The sequence below is a fragment of the Hevea brasiliensis genome, chromosome 6, assembly GCF_030052815.1.
Source record: "Hevea brasiliensis isolate MT/VB/25A 57/8 chromosome 6, ASM3005281v1, whole genome shotgun sequence".
NCBI classification, from domain to species: domain Eukaryota; kingdom Viridiplantae; phylum Streptophyta; class Magnoliopsida; order Malpighiales; family Euphorbiaceae; genus Hevea; species Hevea brasiliensis.
The window spans coordinates 4143999-4159469 of NC_079498.1; the positions used below are offsets into that span (position 1 = coordinate 4143999).

The following is a 15471-nucleotide window of genomic DNA, read 5'->3' on the forward strand; positions in this document are numbered from 1 at the left end:
TTTTATTATAGTAATATTTTGAAAGATCACATTAATTATTTTACAGAATAAATTAATCATATTTTAAAATCAATAGATATTATTAGAAAAAAATAAAAATAATATCTACGAAAAACACAATACAAAAAGATAAATAAAAAAATAAAAATAAATTTGTTATTGAAGGAGTGTATCTGAATTTATTAAAAAAAAGGAAGCTATTGTTGGTTTATAACGTACGGCAATTTCAAATTAAAATTAGAGTTGGAACAATTCTTGTGAGAAAATGCCAAAGATTAGCCTTAATATTTTCTTTATTTTAATTTTACTACATTAGAATGTGCCTTAATACTTACTTTACCTAATCTAAATATGAATCTTCCTTTCTCAAAAAATTATTAGTGTACACAAATTAAATATAATTTATTAACTTTATTTAAAAATTAAAAAAATAATTAATTAGTTGATTGATTGACTTTAGTTCAAACTTAAACTCTTTAATAATTCCACAATTTAAATAAAAAATCTAATTTTATTGAATTAAAAATAAAAAATATAATTAATTAATTAAATAATTTACACATGAAAATAGTTATAATACTATTAGAACAATAACTAAAAGAAAATTGCTACCTTTATATTCTATTTAGTGGCTGCCACAAACATATATGCATTGATATAAATTTTATTTGCTTATATGAATGCTATAAAATTATGATATAAAATAAATAATAAAATTTAATTATTTAATATATATATATATAAATCATATATTTATATTTTAAATTAATAATAAATTAAATCGGGATAATAACCACCCTACCCACATCACATAAATGCAAGATATTGTGCCTCAATATTCTAACTTTTTTGAAGAAAAAAAAAAAAATTGTAACATCATTCTTTTACATCAAATGGGCATTGGTATTTGGTAAATTGATAGGCGTGAGACGGACAAGGGCTAGCTGCTGTATGTGATAATAATCCTCTATAAAATTAAAATCAATTTAATTTTTAAAAAATTCCTAAGTTTAATATTTTTTTATCCTACTTAAAATATACCTATTAAATTAAAGTTACTCATATTAAACGAATTATTAAAAATTTAAAAGTTTAATAAAAAAAATATTGTGAATGTATAATATTGTATTTTAAATATATAAATATTATAAACGGCCACTCAACTTAAAAATATTTTCGTAAAAGTCTCTTAATTTTATTTTTTTTATAAAATTTATTAAATTTTAATTCCACATAAATCGATCCAAATTTTAAAATAAAAATTTAGTTGAGTTGTATATAATATTTTGCCAACTCTAAGTTCAAGTTTTGACGTCACAATTACAAATAAAATTAATGAACTAAATCAAAACCCTTTTTAAAAAGATCACAAGAATTTATTTTTTTTTTCATTGAACTCCAATTGGAGCTTCGAGATGGAATAATTATAATGAATTCAACACTTGAATTCGCTCGAAAAAAGAAAAAAGAAACGTTAATTTTTAGTTGCTCGAGATTCTTACTCGTCCCATTAATCCAATGAATCCAATCATTGCTAAAGATTGGATTAATGGGCAGTCGACGTTGAAGTGAATCTTGCACTTTCTTTAGTTAAGCCATCAGTTCACAGAATAAAGCTCAATGATTGACAAAGCCCTTCTCCAGAGTCTTTTAGATCTTCAATGACCCTACACCTACACCTACTTGAGAAATCTCTCCAGCCTATTAGTTTTTTCCTGCCTTTTCAGAAATCTCTCCATTGATACCCCACCTTTTGCGCTTGAGATAGGGTACTAGCAACCATTAGCAAGTCTCTGTAACTAAACTGAGCATTTTACCTAATTAACTTCATCCTTTTCAGTACCATTATAAGAACGTCCTCTATCTCCATTTTCCACATCGAGCAGTTTCAGCAGCAATTGCTTTTACAGTTTAGCAAAGCTTCAGAGCACCAAGCTAGGCCACAAAAATGAAGCTGCAATCCCCCTTCTCATTTTCCCTGCTTCTTCTCTTCCTACACTGCTCCACAATCCTAGCCCAATCACCGGCTGCAGCTCCAGCCCCTACAGGAAAAGCACCAGCTGCAGCCCCTCCTCCACCACCACCTGCAGCTGCTGCACCAGCACCTGCTCTGGTCCCGGTAATGCCTTCAAAAGGCCCTCTTAACGTTGTGAAAGTCCTTCAAAAAGCTGGTCACTTCACATTCTTCGTCCGCCTCATAAAAACCACCCAGGAGGACATCCAGTTATCTTCCCAGCTTAACGACTCGAGCGATGGGGTAACCATCTTCGCCCCAACTGATGGAGCATTTTCAAGCATCATCAAATCAGGCACTCTTAACTCCCTTTCTGATCAAGAAAAGATCGAGTTGGTTCAGTTTCATATAATTCCAAGATTCCTGTCGACTTCCCAGTTCCAGACTGTGAGTAACCCTCTAAAAACACTATCAGGAGCAGGCAACCGATTCGCTCTCAATGTGACCACCACTGAAAATTTAGTAAATGTAAGTACAGGACTCACCAATACAAGTGTATCAGCAATTGTCTACACAGATGGGAAGGTTGCCATTTATCAGGTTGACAAGGTGCTGCTTCCTCTAGATCTTTTCGCCCCTAAGCCTCCTGCTCCAGCGCCGGCACCGCCAAAGGCTAAAAAGGATGAAGGAGCAGAGACTCCTGTGGTTCCTAAGGATATTTCTGGTGCAGTACTAAGCTGTATTATTCACGATAATTTGGTGATCTTAGGAGTAATTGGTGTGGTTGGTGCAATATTTTCTTTGTGACACAAGAATTCTGGCGAGGTATTATGAAGCAGGTTCGGTTCTTCAATGGTGTATGATTTTGGCGGGTTGGGATGAACGGCGGTGGTGATCAACAGGGCCAGTGTGCTTTGAATAATGCCATTACCCATTCTATCTCAATCACATTTCTATCCTTCTAAGTTTGTGAATAATTTTGAGGGGTTTTCCTTCTTCTTGTTTTATATTTTTACTTTTTAAAATTTTCTTTTTTTTCCTTAAACTTTTATATTTTGTGAATTTTATATATATAAGTTGAAAATTTTCATATATTATTCTATTTTCTATTTGCATACAATTCATGATAATATATATATATATATATCTGCTAGCTGGTGAGCTTAAATTATGATGCTAATTAAGAAGATTGGAATGTCATAAATGAATAAGTAAATTGCTTTTAATTGGCAATATGATTAATTTGATGGGATGACAATAGTAGGATTGTGGGCTAATAAATGATAATGATATATATCTTTAAACACTTTTTTTTAGTAGACCTTTAAATATGTTAATTAAAGAGTTAAATATATTTTTAGTTATAATAATTTTAAAATTAATTTTTTTATTATTTTTAATAATATTTAAAATAATAATTAAAAAAAAATCCTTTTCGAGCTCTAAATTTCAACCCAAACAGGCCTTAGAGGAGTTGAAGTTAATTTTGCTCATTTGTTAAATTTGCGCTCATAAATCCAAATTTGCTGCTTCTGGGTTGCACCCAGTTGTGGGAAAATTATATAATTAGTTGGATGGGCCTCATTGTTTTAAGATTATATTTTTAGTCCTAATCTATTAAACTGAAAACACTTGTGAAATATCCAAAAAATAATGGCCCAATCACATTCAAACCATCCAAGAAAGCATTATATTTATGAATTTCATCTGATGAGACCTCCACGTATAATCCATCCCAAAACAGTTATAATAAAATCGTCGTTCACACATGGGCTTCATTTTGCTACCACAGGCGGCCTTCTTCTGCTTCCCCGGACAGGGAAGGCTGGCTTTCCTCTAACCTAGAGTGTGGGCTCTCTCTCGAGCCATTGGGTTGGCTGTAAATAGATTTGCTTTGTTTCTTCTTCATCGGAGGTTCTATTACCTTCCGGTCGATGGACAAAGCTAGGTGGCGTGCTGCTCCACTTCAACCTTGTCTATGTTTGCCCTAGGTTTAGGATACGTTGGCCACCCGGCCTAGATTCTGATGAGACTATGGTTTTTGGGTCTCTTCTTTCAATTTCTTTAGTTTTGAGATTGAATTTTGTATTGGACCTTTTGTCAAAGGCTGAACTCCGTACTCAACTCTAATATCATATGGCCTATTAAAAAAAAAAAAGGCTTCATATGCCCAACAGGTATCATATGGCCTATTAAAAAAAAAAAAAGGCTTTATATGCCCAACAGGTAACTGAATCATTTTTGTTAAAACTTCAAATAACTTGGTTATGAAATTGAATGGAGGCAAGCCATCGGCTAGCAATTGCCCCATCTTCACTGTCCAGGCATAAGCCTTCATTTGCAAAGGGAAATATCGAATTTTGACCACTTAAGACCTTCACACCTGAGAAAAAAAAATCAAGATATTGAAGAGTTTGCTCATTTATCTTAACTTATAAGCTATTAAGTTTTAAAAATAAACTGACTCATTTATTTATAATAATTTTTAAACGTATAAATTGAATTTATAAAGTAAAAAAAATAAGTTAATGAAATTCAACTTTTCATTTTAATGTTTATAATAAGCTAATTTTAATGATAAGTTAGTTTGACTAAATATTTTACTATATTATTTTTATTTAATTTTTTAAATTTTATTATAAATTTTATTTAATATTTTTTTATCATTTTAATAATAAATGTGCTTATAAGTTTTTTTTATCAAACACATCAATTATTTATTAGTCTCGTATAAGTACTTTAACTAAATATGTGACTGTTTAAAATTTTAAATGTTTATAAGATTAAATTAAGCTGATTATCATAAGTCAAGCTAAATACCCTGAATCAATGATTCACGTTCTTTTAATAACGAATATATCCTTGGTAACTACTAAATCGACTCACTTTAATTTAATATAGCCGAGAAGTTTTCTTATTACATACGTTTTTATTATTATTTTGAGCAGGCAAGTGACCTATTATGATAGTCTTCAATCCACACATTCGTAACATACAATTATAGAAAGCTCCAAAGATCACCTACAGAATTATGTTACCAAATTCAAGCTTTCATATTTTTATTTCCTGTAGTTATATTTACTCCTCTCAAAAAGAAACATTCTCTGCTTTGCAATTCCCACCAGTGACCATCTTAAAGGATTGGATTTTATGTGATGTAGACAATGGAAGGAACCTTGCAATTTCCTTGGACGAGTGCCAGTTTTGTTATTTCAATAATTAGCCACATATTTGCTTATGACAAACTTCAAATTGATCCCCTGTTTTTCCTGCTTTTTGAAGCAAACAAGTTGCTGCAACATTATCATATCCCTCTCTCCATGAATACCCTTTACCTTTTGAAAGAATGATAAGTTACTAACACCAAGATAAGGTACAAACACCTAAGTTTTCTGTAACCAGCCTTGCACATTACACCTAACTTAATTCCCTCACCCCGAGAATAAAAAAAGCCTCCTCCTTCCCCCTCTTTACACATCAAGCTAGCAAGAGAGACCATCATAAACTTCAAAGATGATGAAACGATCTCTCTTTTCATTCTCTCTTTTTCTCTTCTTTCTCCATTTGACCAAAACTCTAGCCCTGTCACCAGCTGCACCTACTTCACCTCTTGGCCCTGCCAACATCATGAAAATCCTTGAAAAGGCAGGCAATTTCACAACGTTTATCCGCCTTATAAAAGCCACCCATGTGGATATCCAATTATCCTCTCAGCTTAAAAGCTCAGGTGACGGCATAACCATCCTTGTTCCAAGTGATAGTGCCTTTTCGATCCTCAGAGCTGACACTTTAAACTCCCTAGCAGATAAAGAAAAGGTCGAGCTGGTGCAGTTTCATGTCCTAACACAATTTCTGCTATTATCCCAGTTTGACACTGTGAGTAACCCTGTAATGACACTGGCAGGATCAAGTGGCAGGTTACTACTTAACATAACAGTCACAGGGAATGTAGTGAATATAACTACAGGAATTGACTATGCAACCATTTCTGACACTATTTACACAGATAACCAGGTTGCCATTTATCAGATTGACAAGATGCTACTTCCTTTCGACCTTTTTGCTCCAGGGCCAGTACCAGCAAAGCCGGCGGAGAGTCCTGAAAATGATGTTCCTAAGGATGCTTCTAGTTCAACGAGTTTGGTTTTGAATTATATTGTGGTGCTCTTTGAACTTTGCAGAGTTGCTGAAATAGTCCTGTTGTGAAATTGAAGCTGAAGAGAGTTTCAAATCTATATATTGGAGTTGGTTAATTTCTTTGCTGAATTGGATTGAAGAATGGTGATCATCAACAGTGTCTTGAATAATTGACAAGTTTTATCAGTTCTTTTTGTAATTAATAAAGAATTCTGAACTTGTTGGGATATTGAAACTTTAGTTGATGTAATTATAGACTGATCATCACGACAAATAAATGTCTATTTTGACAGTAATTCAACCAAAAAAGTATTCCATGTTCAGCCAGCAACTAAACTACCAATAGAGTAGCTTTAATTGCCATATAATTAGCTTGGTAATTGAAAGAAAGCAACTAGGTCCAAGCAAAGATGAGAGACATCACTTATCCAATCACTATCTGTAACATAAAATCAACCAAGAGCGCAGAGTAAAAGCTACCATCACTATAAATGCATGTTGGATGGCAAAGAAGAGGGTAAACAGTAACAGTAAATAGAAAGGACCTTGTATTTTCGCTCATACATATACAGTATGTATGAAAGTCATCCTCTCATCCCCTCTTCCATCAAATTAACTTCGCTCATATTTTAAAAAGCACTAGCTCCGACCCTCATCCCCTCTTCCATCATCACAGTTCACCGATCTTTAGGTTTATATGCCGCCGCCTAGCTACTTCCTTTCAGTTTCTCTCTGTGTCTCAAAACCCTTGACGTTCATGGATGGGAGGGAAAAGTTTTCACTCATATTTTAAACAATACTAACTCCGGGATTTGACACACCGTTTCTCTTTCCAATGCCTCATCTCATCTGCCACTGCCTACTTCCTTTCAGTTTTTCTCGTCTCTGCGTCTATGTGTTACACTCATTTCATATAGGCATCTTAGGGTAGTTTTGCATCCATTTTGCCTTTATATTTTAGTATATTTTATGTTTTTAGCTTTATTTTAGCTTATTTGTTAACTTTAGATACTTTATATTTGATTTTTGTAATCTTGTTGTTTTTGATAGAATTTTGTGGCAAATCGAAGATCAACGAGTGCATTAGGAAGTGATTTGAAGAAATTGGGAATTCTTTAAGCATGGAGGAAAGTTGAAGAAATAAAGCTTTGAAAGAGCAAGTTAGCCAAAATTTGCTTAAGACTTTGCTTATGATGTTGCTTAGGGTATGTCATATAAGCTTAACCTTAGGCTTGTTTAAGCTGAAAGTCAAGCGCGGCTTAAACCCTGCATATTCAAGCTTTTACTCCACAACCTGTCCAGAATTGCTTAAGATCCTGCTTAGGGTAAAGCGGTAGTGCTTAAGGTGCAGCACAGATTAAGTTGGAAGTCATGTATGAGCAGAAAAAAAACCCATTTTATTTCGATCACTGAGATTTCTTGAGGGTCCGCTAACCTTAAGCGCATAAAGGCGACTGTTGAAATTTGCTAAGAAGTCGCTTAGGTTAAGCCGCACTCGAGCATCGCCTAGAACGTGAATAATGCTGCTGACTTGGATAATTTTACACCTCATTTCCTATCCACTCCTTGGCTCTTATTTACTTTTAGGGTAACTTTTTGGGGCGATATAAATTCATCATTTCCTAGTTTTTGCCACAAGAGGAAAGGAAGGAAAAACAAAAAGGAAAGAAAATATAATAGAGAGAGGAGGAGACGCCATTTTCTAGGGAGGAGCTGATGCAATCATTTTTGGAGCTCCAGCAACCAGAGTTTTGGGTTCTTCTACCTGGGTTTTTTTTATTTTAGTTCTCTTATTATGTTTTTCTTTACTTTTCCATCAATCTTTCTTGTAGATACCATCATGAGTGAGTAAACTCTTTAGATTTCAGAGTTGGGAAATATGTTTTAGATTAATTTGTGGATTTGGACTGGGTATTTCCTTATTTTACGTAAATACGAGTTTTAATTCCTTCCTTGTGTGCTTGATTTACTTGCCTAATGTTGGTACCCATTGGGTATTGTGTTAATCTTTGATTGAAGGACCGAAAGGTGAAAGTCATTGATAGATAATCAAGGATTGAAACTTAAAATTACCTAGATTTAGAAATAAACTAGGATTTTAAGAGGAATTAATGATTGGTTACAAAACTTAATGGGTTTTAGAGTAATCAAATAACATATGAAAGTAGGTTTGGTTATTTTAGAACACACTTTGGTTTGCTTGAAAAAGATATCAAAGGAATTTAGAATTAATCACCTTCAAACTCTATTTTTCCCTAAAAATTGGAATGCCCAAGAAAAATCCAAATTAATTTATGCATAAACCCCCAACTCTGGAATCACTTTTAACATAATTAGACTTTGATTTGAATTACCCATTGTTAATTTAGTTTAATTGTAAACTAGATCTAGAATTTATTTGTTTGCTCTTTACCCATTTCAATTAGATTAATCAATTTACCTTGCTCATTTACATTTACCATTTATTCATTAATCATTAGCCAAAATAATCGCTTCGTTCATAGTTTGGTACTCAAACAGCAAATCCTTGTGCGAACGATACTTGATTCATCACTTTATTACTTAAGATGACCCGTATACTTGCGGATTTGCCCCATCAAGTTTTTGGCACCGTTGTCGGGGATTTGATTTTTGTTTGATATTGAACAATTGTTTGTTTAGTTAATTTGGGCATTTTATTTTATTTTTTTTTTTATCATTTTACTTTGAGAATTTGTTTATTTTATTTTTCAGGTACCTTATTTTATGAGAAGAACAAAAAGTGAAGAAATCAATTTATTCTTTGATCTAGAAATAGAAAAGACAACAAAAGCTTTAAGAGCAGAATCTAAAAGGAGAAAAGCTGAAATTAAAGCTCAACAACAACAAGAAAGAGCACAAGAGCAAGAGCAATTACAAGAAGAAATGGCCAACAACAATAACAACCGCTCTGTGAAGGATCATGCCTATCCTAACATTGGGGATTTCATGCCAAGTATCACAAGACCAAGAGTAGAAGCTAATAATTTTGAACTGAAGCCTGCACTCTGTCAGATGGTACAACAATCACAATTTGGAGGAAATCCAAGTGAAAGTCCACATGTGCATCTAGCATACTTTCTTGAGATCAATGATATGTTGAAGATAAATGGAGTTTCTGATGATGCAATTCGACTCAGATTATTTCCTTTTTCTCTGAAGGACCGAGCAAGAGAGTGGTTACATTCTTTGCCACCGGGTTCTATCACAACATGGGATGAACTTTCTCAAGCATTTTTAGCTCAATATTTTCCACCAAGCAAGACAGCTAAGCTAAGAAATAAGCTGACTTCTTTCAAACCTAGAGATGATGAGAGCTTGTATGAAGCATGGGAGAGGTACAAGGATTTGCAAAGGAGATGTCCGCATTATGGGATTCCTAAGTGGATGCTTGTTCAACACTTTTACAATGGAGTTTCACCAGCTATTAGAAGTACAATTGATGCATCTTCTGGAGGTGATCTTATGGAGAAATATGAAGATGAAGCTTTTTCTGCTCTTGATAAAATTGCTTATAACAACTACCAATGGAGTTGTGAGAGGAATGAGATCAAGAAACCAGCTGGTATGTTTGAGCTTGATGCCATGAATATGATTAATGCTAAGTTTGATGCTTTGACAAGGAAAATGGACAAGCTAAGCATGAAAGTAGATTCTTTAACTAGAGGTTCTAGTAATTCAGCAGAAGTTAGAGCTGCAAATGTCAATTGTGCAGCTGATTTTTCTGCACTTAATCAAGATTTTTCAAGTGAGCTAGTGGATTATGTGGGGAACTACAATCAAAGACCAGGTGGTAACTCATTTTCTGCAACTTATGATCCAGCATGGAGAAACCACCCCAATTTCTCTTGGGGAGGTAGATAAGGACAACATCAGAATTTTCAGCAACCTTCTGGGTATCAACAACATCAGAATTTTCAGCAGAATAGAGGTCCTCCTCCTGGAATTCCTAAACCTCAAAATGCACCTGCTCCACCTCTACCACAACAAGCACAACCAGACAAGACAGCTAGATTAGAAGCTATGATTGAGACTCTACTTGTGAGCCATCAAAGTCAACAAGATATGATTTCTCAATTAGCATCTAAAGTAGATCAAATGGCAACACACAACAAGATTTTAGAGAATCAAATAGCTCAACAAGCTAGCTCTTCAAATAACAAAGCATTTGGGAAGCTCCCTAGCCAGCCAGAAAATTCAAGGGAGCATTGCAAGGCTATTACATTGAGAAGTGAAAAAATATTAGAGAATGGAGATAAAAAGATTGAAGAGAAAATTGAAGAAGAGAAAAACAGAGAAGGAGATGAACAAACTGAAGTTGAAGTTAGAATTGAAGCTGAGAAAGAAAATTCAGTGGAAGAAAAAGGAAGTAAGGAGAGAGAGAGCAAAGAGGAAGAACCTAAATATGTAGCACCTAAAGCCTACATGCCACCTTTACCATTCCCACAAAGGTTCCAGAAAGCGAAATTGGATAAACAATTTGGGAAGTTTTTGGAAGTATTGAAGTCTTTGCATGTGACTATTCCTTTCACTGATGCCTTAGCACAAATGCCTTTATATGCTAAATTTTTGAAAGAGATTTTATCTAACAAGAAGAAATTGGAGGAATTTGAGACCGTAGCTCTCACAGAAGAAAGCAGTGCTATTTTGCAAAATAAGCTTCCACCCAAACTGAAAGATCCTGGAAGTTTTTCCATACCATGTCACATTGGGGATATCAGTATAGATAAGGCTTTATGTGATCTTGGAGCCAGTGTTAGTCTAATGCCATTGTCTATCTATGAGAAAGTGAAGATTGGAGAAATGAAGCCTACTACCATTTCACTACAATTATCAGATAGGTCTATTAAATTTCCAATTGGGTTAATTAGGAATGTTCCTTTGAAAGTTGGAAAATTTTTCATACCAGTGGATTTTGTGGTATTGGAGATGGAGGAGGATGTACACATTCCTATTATTCTTGGTAGACCTTTCCTTGCTACTGTTGGAGCTGTGATTGATGTAAAAAATGGAAGGCTTACATTAGAAGTTGGGGAAGAAAAAGTTGAATTTAATTTGTTTCAAGTAATGAAAAAGAAAGATGATTCAAATTCATGCTTGAGAATTGATGTGATAGATGAAGAGGTCAGAGAAGTGCTCAAAAAGCAACATCCTGAAGATCCCTTAGAAGCTTGTTTGGTTTTTAACATCAAAAAAGGGAATGAAATCGAAGAAGCTGCAGAATATGCTATAATCTTGGAAGGAAATCCACCTTTGCCTATGGCTGATACTGAGAAGATTGGGAATTTGAAGCAAGATACAACTTCATCATCAAAGCTTGAAAAAAGTGAAGCACCGAAGGTAGAGTTGAAACCTCTTCCAACAAATCTCAGGTATGCTTTTCTAGGTCAAAATTCTACATATCCTGTAATTGTTAGTGCTAAACTGAATGATTGTGAAGTTGAAAAATTATTAAGAGTTCTTAGAAAGCATAGAAGGATAATCGGTTATACCATTGATGATATTAAAGGAATACATCCTTCTGTGTGCATGCATAGAATTTTGTTGGAAAATAATCATAAAGCCTCTCGAGAGTCACAGAGGAGATTGAATCCAAATATGAAAGAGGTTGTGAAAAAGGAAATCTTGAAATTGCTTGATGCAGGTATCATTTACCCTGTTTCTGACAGCAATTGGGTAAGTCCAGTTCATGTTGTACCCAAAAAAGGGGGCATCACAGTAGTGAAAAATGAAAATGATGAACTAATACCTACAAGGACTGTAACTGGATGGAGAATGTGTATAGACTATAGGAAGTTGAATAATGCAACTAGAAAGGACCATTTTCCATTACCATTTATAGATCAGATGCTTGAGAGACTAGCTCATCATTCTTATTTTTGCTATTTGGATGGCTATTCAGGGTTCTTTCAGATCCCTATTCACCCAGATGATCAGGATAAAACTACCTTCACATGTCCTTATGGTACCTTTTCATATCGAAGGATGCCATTTGGACTATGTAATGCTCCTGCTACATTTCAAAGATGTACGATGTCCATATTTTCTGACATGATTGAGGGTATTATGGAAGTGTTCATGGATGATTTTTCTATGTATGGTAAATCTTTCGATGAATGCTTATCTAACTTATCTAAGGTTTTGCAGAGATGTGAAGAGTTCAATTTAGTTTTGAATTGGGAAAAGTGCCATTTTATGGTACAAGAAGGAATTGTTTTGGGACATCTTGTGTCAAACAGGGGTATTGAGGTGGATAAAGCAAAGGTAGAAATTATTGAGAAAATGCCACCCCCAACATCCGTGAAGGGAGTGAGGTGTTTCTTGGGGCATGCTGGATTTTACAGGAGATTCATCAAGGATTTCTTTAAGATTTCTAAGCCTCTTACCAATTTATTGAGTAAAGATGTGGAATTTCATTTTGACACTAATTGTATGAACGCTTTTTGCAGGATAAAGGAAGCTTTGATATCTGCTCCTATTATGCAGCCACCTGATTGGTCATTACCTTTTGAGTTAATGTGCGATGCTAGCGATTATGCCATTGGGGCTGTTTTTGGACAAAGGAGAGATAAGAAGGTGTATGCAATATACTATGCAAGTAGAACCTTAGATGATGCTCAAATAAATTACTCTACTACAGAGAAAGAGTTTTTGGCAATGGTATTCGCAGTAGATAAATTCAGGTCCTATCTTGTGGGGTCTAAGGTAATAGTATACACAGATCATGCAGCTATCAAATATCTCCTTTAGAAAAAAGAGGCCAAACCTAGGTTGATAAGGTGGGTGCTACTCCTTCAAGAGTTTGACTTGGAAATTAAAGACAAGAAAGGAGTAGAAAATGTGGTAGCAGATCATCTGTCTAGATTGAGGCAAGAACAAGAAGATAATTTGGGAAAGGAGCCCCCAATAAATGATTATTTTCCTGATGAGCAACTATTAGTAATCATGAGTGCAAAAACCCCTTGGTATGCAGATTTCGTGAACTATCTGGTGTGTGGAATCCTTCCACCTGACCTAACATGGCAGCAAAAGAAGAAATTTCTTTTTGATGTGAAGGATTACGATTGGGAAGAGCCATTTTTGTTCAAGAGATGTGGAGATGGATTGATTAGAAGATGTTTAGCTGATGAGGAGATAGGGAATGTTATTAAAGATTGCCATTCTTCACTTTATGGGGGTCATATGAGTGTGACAAATACTGCAGAAAAAGTTCTTCAAGCAGGGTTTTTTTGGCCACGTATGTTTAAAGATGTGAGAAAGTTTGTAAATGCATGTGATAGGTGTCAAAGGATAGGTAATATCTCGAAGAGAGATGAAATGCCCCTCCAAAATATATTGGAAGTAAAACTATTTGATGTGTGGGGCATTGATTTCATGGGACCTTTTCCATCATCCTTTGGACACAAATACATTTTAGTTGGGGTAGATTATGTGAGCAAATGGGTTGAAGCTATACCATCTCCAACTAATGATGTTAGAGTTGTGATTAAATTCCTTAAAAAGTTCATTTTTACAAGATTTGGAACTCCACGTGCCATTGTAAGTGATGGAGGTTCTCATTTTTGCAACCATCAATTTGAGAGATTATTACAAAAATATGGAGTAAAGCATAAGGTTGCAACACCCTACCATCCACAAACTAGTGGTCAAGTGGAGATCTCAAATAGAGAGTTGAAAAGAATTCTTGAGAAAACAGTGAATAGTTCAAGGAAAGATTGGTCACTAAAGTTAAATGATGCTCTTTGGGCCTATAGAACAGCTTTTAAAACTCCTATTGGCACCACCCCATTTAGATTGGTTTATGGGAAAGCTTGTCATTTACCTTTGGAGTTGGAGCATAGAGCATATTGGGCCGTAAGGACAATGAATTTTGACTTAAAAACTGCAGGAGAAAAAAGAATGCTGCAACTAAATGAACTTGAGGAACTTAGATTGGATGCTTATGAAGATGCCAAGCTTTATAAGGAAAGAACTAAGAGATGGCATGATAAGCAAATTAGGAGGAAAGAATTTCAGGAAGGGATGTTGTTCTCTTATATAATTCTAGGTTAAGGTTATTTCTCGAAAAATTAAAGTCAAGATGGTCAGGGCCTTACACTGTTATAAAGGTATACCCCTATGGAGCTGTTGAGATAGGGAATGAAACCTCAGGGACTTTCAAAGTTAATGGGCAGAGATTAAAGCATTATATTGTTGGAGAACCTACACAAAAGGTTGTAGAGGTTTCATGGCTTGGTTCCCCAATTGGGGATATTTAGGTGATTTGGAGTGGAAGGTCAAGCTTAAGACCTTAAACAAGCGCTTCTTGGGAGGCAACCCAAGCGCATCCTTTTATAGTTTATTAATCTTCTATTTCATTTCATTTTCAGCTTTAACCCTCATTAAACTCAAAAGTGACATTTGTTTATCTTTTGTAGGTCATTCATGAAGATTGGGCAAATTAACACATGTAGCAAAAAGAAAGAATTGAAAGGGAGCAAGTATAAGCAAAATTCTGCACTTTATCCAGTACCTGTGAACAGTAACATCTTTAAACTTGTGCTAAATTGCTGATATTGCAATCTACTTGATAGCACATATTTAATTTTGTGTCTTGTGTAAATTTTGTGAAATGCAACTTAAATGAGGATCAATTTTGATATTTAGGACTGATGTGAGCTTTATTAAAGTGCAAAAATAGTGTTTGTTAAGTTTTACCTTTTAGTGTACATATAGTTTTTGTAATCTGTTAGAATTTGTATGTTTTTGTTTGAATTGCTGCTAGTTTTTGTAGTCTGCTAATTTTTGTTACTGTTCACGCTACTGTTCATGCTGCTTAAAAAGTCAATTTCTATGTCTTTTCTGTAATTTTTGAATGTCTAGAACTTGTCTCAAATGCTGCTGAAAATGTGCTTTGGGTATAAGCTTGGAAATCAAACCATTTCGTTGGGTTTGCAGAAAGGTAATTACAATCCATGCTTAATTTAAGTTGTTTGCCTTTCAAATCCCTTCATGGTTATGTTATGTTTGATGAGTTCTAAGAGATGATGAGCTTAAATTCCTCAATTTTATGGTGTTTGTGTGTATTTGGTAATTGCTGAGGGTCATGATAGCATTCCATATCATTTGGACTGTTTTTGGTAAGTAAAACCACAAATTTTTTCAAAACATGCTGAAACTTGCTGATGATGTTGCTTACTAAGCTGTACCCTATGCAAATTCTGCTGAACCCTAAGCAAAATTCTGCTTAAGCCCAAGCATAACCCAAATTACCAGATGTCCGCTCTACATTTTAAAACGCCACAAAATTTTCCCCATTTTTTTTATGAAGCCCTCGCCCTCACTCCCGATAAACCAAAGCACTATTCCACCCCACCCCCCCT

General features: G+C 34.6%; 2 protein-coding genes and 1 non-coding gene across 3 annotated transcripts; 2 read left to right on the forward strand and 1 right to left on the reverse strand.

The window, feature by feature from the left end:
• The first annotated feature begins 1883 nt into the window (after positions 1-1883).
• On the forward strand, positions 1884-3056 carry LOC110665390 (fasciclin-like arabinogalactan protein 12). Its single transcript, XM_021825476.2, has one exon. The coding sequence runs from the start codon at positions 1949-1951 to the stop codon at positions 2759-2761; it is 813 nt and encodes a 270-aa protein (XP_021681168.2). The 5' UTR covers positions 1884-1948; the 3' UTR covers positions 2762-3056.
• Positions 3057-5229: 2173 nt separating this feature from the next.
• On the forward strand, positions 5230-6320 carry LOC110665391 (fasciclin-like arabinogalactan protein 12). Its single transcript, XM_021825477.2, has one exon. The coding sequence runs from the start codon at positions 5468-5470 to the stop codon at positions 6158-6160; it is 693 nt and encodes a 230-aa protein (XP_021681169.2). The 5' UTR covers positions 5230-5467; the 3' UTR covers positions 6161-6320.
• Positions 6321-9379: 3059 nt separating this feature from the next.
• On the reverse strand, positions 9380-9486 carry LOC131181062 (small nucleolar RNA R71). Its single transcript, XR_009149689.1, has one exon. It is a non-coding gene; the product is annotated as a small nucleolar RNA R71 (small nucleolar RNA).
• Between the last annotated feature and the right edge of the window lie 5985 nt (positions 9487-15471).